At 49.3% G+C, this 11,644-nt stretch overlaps 2 protein-coding genes across 5 annotated transcripts in view; one reads left to right on the top strand and one right to left on the bottom strand.

Moving 5' to 3' along the window:
* Nucleotides 1-2,969, bottom strand: LOC114057002 (hemoglobin subunit pi). Its single transcript, XM_027882737.1, has 3 exons — nt 1,899-2,969; nt 692-896; nt 1-214 (listed from the first exon to the last, which is right to left on the bottom strand). The coding sequence occupies exons 1-3, from the start codon at nt 1,991-1,993 to the stop codon at nt 86-88; spliced, it is 429 nt and encodes a 142-aa protein (XP_027738538.1). The 5' UTR covers nt 1,994-2,969; the 3' UTR covers nt 1-85.
* A 4,187-nt stretch (nt 2,970-7,156) lies between these two features.
* Nucleotides 7,157-11,644, top strand: part of NPRL3 (NPR3 like, GATOR1 complex subunit) — a 40,784-nt gene continuing 36,296 nt past the window's right edge. For 2 of the 4 annotated variants that reach the window (XM_027882726.1, XM_027882727.1), the window contains exons 1-2: nt 7,157-7,245; nt 8,837-8,906. Coding sequence is in view for 2 of the 4 variants with exons in the window: in XM_027882724.1 (XP_027738525.1) it covers nt 7,210-7,327; nt 8,837-8,906 (188 nt within the window). In the remaining 2 variants the exon portion in view is untranslated. Of the gene's footprint in view, nt 7,328-8,836; nt 8,907-11,644 lie in introns of all 4 variants that reach the window. The other 2 variants (XM_027882724.1, XM_027882723.1) reach the window with 1 other exon arrangement.

Below are 11,644 nucleotides of genomic sequence, written 5' to 3'. Positions count from 1 at the left end.
ACCAAGCCCCTGCAGAGGGGATCTGAGAGGGCTGCCTAGGAAGGGGTGATTCCCCAGAGCCTCCCTCACTCTCTGTGGAGGCCATTTATCTGTACTTCTCAGTCAGGACAGAGGAAACACTGGACAGGAACTTGTCCCACGCAGCATGAACTTCTGGGGTGAAGTCACTGGGGTAGCGGGCAGCCACGGAGCACAGGATACAGTGGGAAAGCAGCTGTAGGGAAAAACAGGATTAAATCCATCACAATCAGTAGCAGGTGTTAGTCTAGGGGTGTGAAATGGAGCTTGGGCCCAGCATGCTCTGGGATGACAACTACATGTCCCAGCCGAAAGGGCAAAAGGCACTGCTTGCTCCCACTCCCTCTTCCAAATGTCCCTTCCCTCCTCACTAAAGGGATATTGTAACAAAGTGGAAATGTTTAGAATTTATTAAGACTTTGTTGAAGATGATGTAGATTGAGGTGTGAGGGAGATTCACGAATTACAGCAAAGGCAGCAGAGACTCGAGCCTGTCTAAACCATAGGAGTCCCCTGAGCAGTTCTTTGCCTGCACTAGGCCAGATCTTTCATTAAAAGATCCAGTCTCAGTGCAGTCAGGGATCAAGTTGCCATTAGCCCAGATGACCTGGGATCTCTAACTCAGAATTAACCATGGCACTTCCCACCCCTGGAAGTCTCCGTGCTCGCTCACCTTGAAGTTGACGGGGTCCACCCGCAGGATGTAAGCGTGCAGCTCGCTGAGCCTGGCCAAAGCCCCTCGAATGTCATCGACGTGCTTCACGGCTTCCCCGATGGCATTCATCACCTTGGAGCCGTGAGCACGAAGCTGAGCCGAGCCTTGGCTGAGATCGAAGTGCGGAAAGTAGGTTTTCGTCTGGGGGTAGCTGAAGAAAAGCCTGGAGGAGAACGTGAGGATGAGGTTCGGCAGGTGGAAATGGCGGTAAAAAACTCAGAGCAATGTAGACCTTCAGCTCCTTCAGCGGTGCAACAGAGCTTTGGGGGCTTGAAGTTTGCACTGGGAAGGTCTTTCGGCTCTTAAAGCCCTCCTGCAGCATGTGCAGGTTGGACAGCGGGCTAATCTCTGTGTGATCCAGAAGAATTAAATAATTTAAAACTTAATGTATTTTTGCTTTTGTCTGTTTTTAATAAAAAATAGCACCAAATTGTCCCTAAATTTCCTCTCTTACACTGTAACCCAATTTCCAGGACCTTCAAACTAAAATGAGCTGAACAAACTCGAGTCAATGTGAGTGGTACTCAGAGTCCTGGAAGGAGAATCACAATACTTTATAGTGAGCTGTAAATAAAATTTAAATAACATGGAATAAGATAAGAATTTCTGAACAATTTCCAGACTATTATCCCTTTTGTGCCAGCTTGCTTAATTGGTAGGAACCCTGTATTACTGTTGTGCTGCAAGCAGGGGGTCCAGTTGTCTTTTTTCCTAGGGGTTTGTTACTTATCAACTGGAACAATGAGATCTGAATATCCAGTGAATTTAGTGGATAGCTATTATTTTAGAAATGGTAAGAGAAAGTGCATAATTTGTACAATAAACCACTTCAAGCTCGTCCCCTAAAGGGGATAACGCTGTTTCAGGACACTGAGTATAAATGACTTTGAATTCCTTCCCAGCGCTCCTGGCTATGAATTCTTCTGAACTGCTATAAAGAGAAAAAAAGCCTATTGAATTGTTTAGAAAATACTGGTTTGCCATGAGATTTTGAAGCATTTGGTAGCACAGATATAACTCCTGATGATTACCTTCCAAACAACACAACTCCCCATCAGCTCTCCGCGGTCCCAGTCTGCCCTCACTCACCCGGGTTCTACCTGGGATGGATCCCAACAGCGATGCCCTGGGAGGGACCCTCTCTGGGGGAGCGCTGGGGCCTTACCTCTCCAGTGATTCTGCCCCAATGGCATCGGCTTGGGTGGCCACCTTGGCCCAGATGGTGACCACGGCGGCTTTCTCGGCTTGGGTCAGCGTCATTGTGCAGGAGGTGCCGGCTCTGTCCCTCGCAGTGACCGCTCGGAGCAGGTTTGGACTCCCCACCCCGGCAGCCCCGGTTATAAAGGGGAAGGGGAGAGTGGATCTTGGCACCTGTCCAGGCTCATTGGTCACTCCAGAGGCCCTCCCATGGAGCAGGAGACACTTATCTCCCCGAGGAGCGATGGCTATTTCGGCCGGGGTCAGCGCACTGCCCTCCTCTCCTGCTGGCCTTATCAGCTTCCTGCTTCGGAACAAAACAGCTGTGTGACCCAAAGAAATTGTCTGGACACGTATTGATACATGGAGAGAGAGATAGTGCTGGACAATTCCATTGATGAAGCGTTAGGACACATCTGTAAGCTGAGGAGCATATTAAGGAGCTTGGAGAGGAATCTGCATTTCCTCCCTTGGTGCACAGATGTGAGCACAAGACTCTGCATCTTTCTGGGCCATAGAATACACTTCCAGTATGTGTGGCTGCCCTGCGGTACAATTTTTCATGTGACATGGTTCCTGGGTGGTGGTAGAGACAGGCTGGGAGATGTGTGGAATAGTTCAGAGGGGCAGGGAAACACTGATTTTGTGAGAATAAGCAGAGATTTTGCCGCTTTCTTCATCACTGCCAGGGCTTCACTTTGCCAGTCTCTTGCAGAGAATTAGGGACCTACTCTGCAATGGATATGGATTATAACAGCAGTGGTAGAAATGTTTCCTATGGATAAGAGAGTTGGTGAAACTGAGTATGGTCCTCAAAAAAAGTGTTGAGAAAGACCAGTCAGACTTTTTGTTTTCATCACTAAATGGCTCCTATTGCATGTCTTTAATTTCTAACTGTGTGATCCTGCTGTTCATTACCCTTGGTATTGTAAAATAGCTTCAGCACCAGAGCCAGTGCTGGACAGGCACAGCAATGCCTGGTCCCATAATAAGTGGTTGGTGGCATCAGAGCACGGGCACACTGGATGGGTGAAGGACCAAACAAACAAAAGGAAGACCAGCACAAGTCTGTAATCCCAGATAAGTGGGCAAAGTGTCAAAGAAATACCCTACCAGAGGTGGTTGCTGCTGAACCTTTGGGAGCAAATATCCTGCCAGCACATGAAGCAGAGGTAAATCTCTCTGCCATGCTGATAAACTGCAGCAGCCTCACACATCACGCCTGAGTGCTGGCAGCCCTGCATGGACAGCTGGCTGGTGCAGTCAGAGGGGTCAGATAGTGTTCTCTGCCCAAATAGTCCTGCACTTTTGTGCAGAGAAGGTTGGTGTGTCTCAGCCAGATTCCTCACCAAGATGTGTCTGCGTTTCACGGCAATGGCACCCCACTGCTACAGAAGGTGATCCCCAGCCAGGGGCAGCCTGCTAAGAGGAAAGCCCTTCTAGGGATGCAATGATCCTTGGGTCAGGCGTGGATTGGAGCATGTCCAGCCTGTACCAAAGCAGGGATGTTACACCTGGAGCATGAACAGCCTTGGAGTCTCTCTGGGGAGCCACGGTGTGGCTGTGCCATGCTTGCTGGGCAGGTGCTGGGTTTGAGGTGGGAGCCAGCTGTGTTGTGTGTGTGGCAGGAGTTTCTTCTCCTGCTGTCCCAGGGTCATAGGTCTCTTTTCTCTGGGCAGACTCCATAGTCTGGAGGAGTCGATCCATACACTACAAACCCTGCTTTTCCTGGGAGTGTGGCTCTGCCACTGCATCCTGGAATCGGGTGGGAATGAACCACTGGTACCAGAAAAGTGGTAGGGATGGGGTCAGATAGCAACTTCTGTATCCTCTGGTGTCCCCAGTGTCCTGAGCACTTGCAGAAGGGCTCTTATCCACCTTTGTACTCTGTGCTGGGCTCTGAATTTAAGCCTCTCTGCATGCCGCCCGTCACAGGAATCAGGAGAAACCTTGGCCTTCCCCGAAGGGCAGGCACAAAGCACTGGGTGCCTCTTGGTCTGCAAGCTTGGCTGTGTTCGGTGATCTTGTGTTATCATCCCCTGTATGGAGGCCAACACCTCAGCTGGGATTTAATTTCAGATTGTGTTCAGTGCCACAGCTCCTCCTCAGCCCTCCTGCTCATGGGCTGGGCATTTCCTTTGGAGAGGGGATACAAGAGGGGGCTCACCTGAGACCAAGGGAGAACAATCCCATTACTATAGGGGATATTATCAGAGAGCTCTTTGTGTATCTTCCCTTTGACAATGCCATGAAAACCTGGAGCTAACTCTGGCTACACAGATGCAGAGCTGTGCAGTCTCCAATTCAAAGTGCAGCATGGGCAGCAGCCAGGGCACAGGACAACACAATATTCAGTTTATACAGCTTAAATGGATGGCAGTGCCAAAGGAGGCTTTCATCATCCCTTGCCACACACGTTTCCAGAACTTGCAGTTTTCCCATAGAAAGACTACTTTGAAAAATAAGGATGCTGTTGTGAAGCATCCATTTATATAATGTTTTTGTCTCCTCCCCAAAGTGCTGCCTGTTTACATGGCGTGTCCATGGCTGTGCTCCAAGCTCTCCTCAGCGAGAGTGTTTTTAATCAGGGGTTACTCAATCGATGCTGTGACCCAGATATACACAGGGATAAGGCACAGACCCTGAGGATTCTTTCCTATTTTGCAGCCCATTGTGTAACCTGAACATTGGTCCTCTGTGACTGGAGGATTAAGGTCTGTGTAGGCACAATCCTTTAAAGTGATGTCTGCACAGGAGGAGTCATCATCACTGAAATCACTGTGGAATTTGAATTCTTTTTCTGAAAGTTACTCTTGCACTATCACAAAAACCAGAGCAGCCAAAAGGCAGGAGTGGTTTGCTAGAAGGAGCTCATTGCTCCCCCAGGATCAGGGCTGTGCTGGGAATGGTCGTGGAAACTCCTCAGGAGCGTGCCTGGAGGGAAAAGCACGACCCTCAGCTATGTTAACACAACATGCTGTGGACAGTGACTGTCTCTGGCTCTGCATGGGCCCTCTCAGCCAAGTTCCTCATCCCAGTGCTCCAGCTGGGGCAGTGAGACAGGGGGGTCCTGGCCACAGCAACACAAAGGAGTGGACAACATGACTGTTGGTGTTCCTCTGTCACAGGGTTGACACTGAAACCATGACCTCTGGGAAACTCCACCAGACCTGCCTTCCTCTCTTGCTGCTGCTTCTCGTGATGATGCAGAGACCCATGGCAGAATGTCCACTCTTGGACAGATGGTGAATCTTTGTCATAAAATCACCAAAAGTGATTATTTTTTAAATTACTTTAGGTCTGTTTTAATCCTGTTCAAAAAGCCAGCTGCCTAAGTTTCTCATTTTAAGCAGCAGAAGCGAGCAACAGGCCTGTTAGCTAATTATAAAAGTGGGATTATAATTTCTGTCAGCCCTGATTGTAAATCCAGTGACATCTTGAATGGCATTGCTGGGATGCCAGATATATCAGGGATAACTTTCCCCATGTGCCTGTATTATCTACAGAAACTGTCTTCCCCTCAAGGAGAATGCTGTGGATTAAGTGGCACATATATCTGCTCTAACTCTGAAATATTCAAGGCATATTAAGTTTTTGAAGTCTTAAAAGTGCAGTCGAAATCCTGGCTTTACTCTTTAATTTTCTACCAGTGCTCGAAGAACTTGCAATCTTTGTTTCAACAGAACTACAAGACTAATTACTACTAGACCTCCAAGAGATGGAAATGACAATTGTGTCTGTAATTTATTATTTAAGAAAGTGAAATTATATTTTGAGGCAGACACACTGCAAAATTTTAACGTGGCTGCCCAGTGCTGCTGCCTGAGGAGTGCTCTGCTGCGATAATAGGAGTGCTCTTTAATCACCCCTGGACAACTCTGTCCCCTCAGCGTCACCTCCTCTCGCTCAATTGTTATCTCTGGCCTCGTGGAGAATGGCCCTGCAGATTACACTGTGCTGCTCATCTCCCTCAGCATCCACCCACCCCTGCCCCGTGTCCCTGGGGGGACTGCACAGCAAAATCCACAGTGGGGTGGTCAAATATCTTAGTAATGCAATGAAATACAGAAGAATTTGCATAAAATCCCAGGACATCCTCTAATACAATTGGTGATAATTTCTGATCTCGGTTAAACACAAAATAAGATGAAGGCACCAAGGGGTGCCAGGGGAGTAATGTGACCCTTCCTAATCCAGAGGCAGGAGTAAATGCACAGGAACGACCAGGCAGGTTGTAGCAGAGCTGTGAGGCTCCCTGAGATTGTGAACATGAGCAACAAGCTCGATCCAGCTTTTCTATGAGCACCAGGAGCCCAGAGGTCTGACCTCCCCAGCCAGCCTCCCACAGGCACCCTGGTACCATGGAATCATTCTGGCTGGAAAGGCCCTCTGAGTCCAACCATTAACCCAGCAGTGCCAAGCCCACCACTAAACCATGTCCTTAAAACCACATGTTCTTTTGAACACTTCCAGGGTTGGTGATTCCACCAACTGCCCTGGGCAACTCCAGTGCCTGGCCACCCTTTTCCATGAGGATGACAATCCATAAGGGGTGACAAGCACTTGCTGCACTTTGCCACCAGTTCTCAGTAAAGCTCCAGAGATGTTCATGACCAAACTGGCTGAAAAGCCACGAATGACCCAAAGCGGCCAAGAAAAACTACAAGGGGCAGTCCAGGACCTGGCAGCCTCTGTGGAGGGATCAGGGCTGGGGGTCACCATGGCCTGGGTATGGGGCTGAACTGGGGGTGCTGGGCCATGCTGGGAGCACTGGGATGAGCTGGAAGGCGCTGGCTGCAGGCATGTGAAGCACTGGAATGACCTGGGGGTGTGCGGAACAGGGAGCAGTGTCATGGGACACTGGGCTGATTGAGGGAATGTGCATGTGGGGTGCTGGGCCCGCCTGGGGGCACTGGGCTATACTGGGAACGGGACTGTGGGCGCTGGTCTGAACTGGGGGCACCGGGCTAAAGTGGGGCCACTGGGCTGTACTGGGAACGGAGCTGTATGTGAGGGGAAGGTCCTAACTGGGGGCACTGGTCTGAACTGGGGGCGCTGGGCTGTGCCGGGGGTCGGCCCTGTGGGTACGAAGCGCTCGGGCCGCCCGGGGCCGTGAGGCGCTGAGTGCGGCAGCGCTGTGCCCGCAGCCGGGAGACCCCGCACGGCCCGGCCCGGCCCCGCACGGCCCCGCACGGCCCCTCCGCTCCCCCAGCGTGCCGGCGGAAGCGGAAGGCGCGGCAGCCGGGCCCTTCCTGCGGGCTGGGCCGGGCAGGGCCGGCATGGGCGAGAGCACCAGCCCCATCAGCGTGATCCTGGTGAGCTCGGGCAGCCGCGGCAACAAGCTGCTGTTCCGCTTCCCGTTCCAGCGCGGCGCCGAGCACCCCGCCGCGCAGGACAGTAAGTGCTCGATGCGGCGGGGACCGGCCCGGGGGTGCGGCCGCACCTGCCCCGCGGCCGCAGGAGCCTCCGCCGCCCCGGGGGGGGGGGGCTTGGCATCCTCCCCGTGGGGGTGTGGTGCTCCACACGCAGCCCTCGCAGCCCTCTTGGGACCTGGCATCCCTCCCACGGCCCTCAGACTGGCCGTGGGGACCTGGCACTCTCTCATACCCACCCTCCATGGGGGTCTGTGTGTACCTGCCCGCCCCCCCTGCCCCAAACCCCTCAGACCGTCGCTGTGTACCTGGCACCCCTCACACCTCACACTGTCTGTGGGTTCCTGACACCCCACACCCCCCCCCTCACACTGTCTACAGGGAATTGGCATCCCTCACACTGCCTGTGGGTACCTGGAACCCCTCACATAGCCACCCTCCATGGGGAGCTGTGTGTACCTGGTACCACCCCCCAAAAAAACCCTCACACCATCTGTGTGTTTCTGACACCCCGCACACTGTCCATAAGGACCTGGCATCCCTCACTCCCCCACCCTCCATGGGGCCTGGCACCCCTCAGACACCCCTCATACCCCCAAGAATGCCCTGAGACTCCTCGCAACCCCTCCTGGGCGTCTGGTACCCCTCAAACACCTCCAGGTTCCCAGGCACCCCTCACACCCCACAGTTACTGAGCTACATCAGTGCCAGGTGTTATTACTGACCCTGGGCCTTGCTGCTGTGCCTGGGGTGGATGAATCCTTGGGGTTTGGGAGCTGCAGGGGAAGGAGGAGGCAGGATGAGAAGTGAAGGCACTTATTAGGGAGAGAGGGTTCAGAAGACACCTCGAGCTTTAACCAGTAATGGGTAGAAGCTGTTTAACTGTAGTCCCTGGTGTTGAATAATGGACTGGAGGAGGTTTAATTTCTCCAGAAAAACAGGACCATGGAACTGTTTGGGTGCCAGCACTGGTTGTATCTCTTCCTCCAAGGCTCCTGATCCAGGACAGTGCCTGGGGTTGGACTTGGATCAGTGTCAGTGTGGGGCCTAAAGGTGCTATGGAGTGGTGAGGCTGTTTGACTCTGCTCCTGTGCTGACTGCTGTGTGTCATGAGAGGTTTGACACCCCTGCTTGGGCTATGAATCACTTTTTACCAGGAGAGAATCATCTTTAAATCCCTTTTCATTTTTATAGGTAAAATCTGAAAAGATTTTTTTTTTTTGGCTGACTGCTTCCCCCCCACTCTGCTCCTGCTTTTTGATGGTAAAGGATTTCCTTTCCTGTGGCTGCACTTGTGTGACATTACTATTGTCCCAAAACCTGGGCAATAATGAGGGAAATACAGTGGTCAGAATTCCACTTTCCGGTCTCTCGATCTGCAAACTGGTGCTTGTGTCAATTTCTGTAAATGTTTTACTTTCTCCTCTTCATCCCCTGAAGAGTAAAAAACCTGTTTCTCCTATTTTTTTGATGTGTTTTCGAGTGTTTTAAGGTGATATTTCCTTGATAAACTTGTCTTTATCTTTTGCTTCAGACAAACCAAGGAGTCGATACGCTGTGAATGGCTCTGGTGACACCACAGAAGATCAAGATGGGGACTCCAGGTAGGGGGAAAACGTTTCTCCTTGCCTAAGAGTTTGAAACAGAGCAGAGGTGGCCTCCTGCCCTCTTGCCTCCTGGTTTCTAGGCACATCCTCTCTGACTGTGTAGAAGACAACCTGCCAAAAAATGCTTTAACACCAAGTTATGAGCACCCTGGTGCTTAGTAATGAGTCTCATGAGGGAATGCTACTGAACCTGTTGTTTTCAGGACAAGGTATAGGTCAGGTATTTTGTGCTTGTTAGAAAGGCAGTGCTATCCTTTCAGAACCAGGGGTATTAATCCTTTGGCAAAATTCCACTTTTCTTTACCTGCCTACCTCTAACTGGACACGTTATTCAGTTGCCTCAAATTCTTCCCTAGCTTGTGTAATTGTTGTATGGAATTGCTGTGCACTAATGAATAACTAATTTTGTTCCTCCAGATATAGCTGCCGTTGTGTCAGTGCCATAGTAAAAAGGAAACTGAGACTTAAAGATGGTTTTTTAATTACAGGAAATCACTGGGTAACATTTGCACTGGAAGTAGGCAGCGTGGTGTGTGTACATATGGATGGACCCTCTAATTAGTTTTTGGTAGAACATTTGAAATCTGCTGCATAGTTCTGAATTTATCACTACTAGATATGAGATAAATCTGGGAGAGGAAAAGGGTTGTTTTGTCTGTTGGCCCAGAGTTCAGTTGCAGATCTTTTTTGTGATTCGTGTTTTAATCTCCAAGATTAATAAAAAGGGGTAGTTGCTGATCTTCACTCAGAGTACAAAAGGAGTAATCATCACTTTTCCCCAAGAAGGAATGTAAGCTTGTTCTTAAGTTTATGGCTGAGGATGGTGTAGCTGAAATTAGAATCACCTATGACAGACAATAAGCATCATCAATACATTTGATTTTCCAGGACTGGGATCTTACAAAAACACATTTTGCTTGAGGTCATTTGTATCTCCTGCCTTTTCTGGTGCCTTTGAAACCTTCAAACACAGCCTGTGTTTTCTGGTGCCTGCCCAGTGAGTGCAGTACAAACAGGGCACAGCTCCAGTGGGAGCACATTTGGTAGCTGGTGAGTGGGGTTTCACCCTGGGCTGTGGGTGGCAGGAAGGCTCAGTGCACTGCTTATCCCAGGGATTTTGTTGGTTGCTGTTTGAACCCCTGGCTCTGGTATTTCCCTGAAACAGATTAGGACGGTGTTGGAATGATGCCAACTTCTGTCTGGTACTGATTCTTGTGGCCTCTGCCATTTTGGCAGGTTGGACCAGGCACTTCATATGTAGCTGTTTGTTGGATGTTGCCTGTGTTGCTGAATTAGTGGGATACAATATGTGGTTACTGCAGTGATGTAGGAAAAGCTTTTATTGCTTCAAATGATGAGAAAACTGCCACTGTTTTCCTGAAACTGGTTTTAAATAGAGTGAATGTGCTGGCACACAACCTGTGTTAATCAAATACAAATAGATTATTTCATTGAGATTATTTCATTGTCCAGGACCCTGGGCTTGAGAGTTTGTACTTAATCTCCTGGTCAGGTATTTGTTAGTAAACTTTCAGTGTTGAAAAGAATTTATTTGGATCTGTCTGCATCTGCCATGCACATGAAGGGGAAATAGAAGAGGAGCAGCATTTCTGTTGCTCTGAAAATGTTGGTTCTCCTAGAGGGGTCCAGCACACAACTTGTGCTGCTTACATGGCTGGGCACCTGCTTTCCAAAATTCAAAGGCTCTTGCACAGTCCTGTTTGTTTCCAGTTTGTTTATTGAGAAGCTGTAATTTGTATTAGACAAGAGAAGGTTTGTAGGCAAACAATATCTTTCACTGACTGATACAGGTGGAAAAAATATTCACGTTTTAGGTACACAGATGCTTCTTCAAAACTGTGTGCAACGGATTGCTCAGAGTTTGATTTGTGTCAGGCCATTTTAGGAGGGACAGAAGTTGGTGCCATGTAGTAGAAGAGAATCTGAGGGGACAGTGGAGGCAAGAAGGTGCAGATCCCCCGTGGAGAGTGAGGTGCATTTGATTTGTAAACTAGGAAAGGAAAGGAGTTTTGTATTGTTTCCAGAAGGAAGAGTTGGGAGAAGATTCCTTTAAATCCCTGCATGTCAGTAGCATCTGTGGATGGTTTTGGTGGCACAAACTGAGGCTGTGGAGTGGGCAGACTGGTAGGTTGAGTTGGTGGGATATGGCAAGATGGATAATGTTTGTAGGGTTGGGTCTTTCTCACGTTTTCATGTTGAGTAGCAAATGTTGTTTCAGATTTATCTTGTAGCTGCAATAGTTCTTATGAAGTCTGGATTAATCCTTTTTTATACTGAATGGCTGTATTTAATTTTTGAGCAATCTAGCACTAATTGTGTCCTGGGTAAGGTTTGCTATTGCTTTTTCCCCAAGCTACTGGAACCCAGATCAGTTAATTGTGAGCTGACCTTTCCTGCAGCAGTTGAGGTGTATATATTTCTTTAGGGCCTCAGAAAGGACAGAATTAGATCAGTTTACGTGCCTTAACTCCATTTCCATATGACATATTTGTACACATAATTGGATTTCTTTAAGCCTCCAGTCTCAATTTCCTGGTCATTGTTATGCTTTTTAATTTTTTTTTATAGACAGTGGCAGCCTGTTCATGATAAACCTCCCTCCAGGTTACTGGGGTGTGTTTGTTTATATTAATTTCTGCCAATGGAGCTGTACTGGGCCTTCAGAGTATAGATTTTACTTCCTGTTAAAAGCAAGTTGAGCAGCAAAAGTGGTT

This window comes from Empidonax traillii, unplaced genomic scaffold (genome assembly GCF_003031625.1).
Source record: "Empidonax traillii isolate 1590-97213 ecotype Southwest subspecies unplaced genomic scaffold, ASM303162v1 scaffold111:size2041728, whole genome shotgun sequence".
In the NCBI taxonomy this organism is placed as follows: Eukaryota; Metazoa; Chordata; class Aves; order Passeriformes; family Tyrannidae; genus Empidonax; species Empidonax traillii.
The sequence above is the reverse complement of the archived record's forward strand: the minus strand, read 5'-3'. Positions and strand labels throughout refer to the sequence as shown.

Bases quoted from the DNA above. Each gene is read 5' to 3' on its own strand.
- LOC114057002 (XM_027882737.1), bottom strand. From the start codon at position 1,993: ATGACGCTGACCCAAGCCGAGAAAGCCGCCGTGGTCACCATCTGGGCC. The intron at 897-1,898 runs GTAAGGCCCCAG...GTTCTCCTCCAG, and splicing joins GGGGCAGAATCACTGGAGAG to GCTTTTCTTCAGCTACCCCC. The intron at 215-691 runs GTGAGCGAGCAC...TTTTCCCTACAG, and splicing joins TGGACCCCGTCAACTTCAAG to CTGCTTTCCCACTGTATCCT.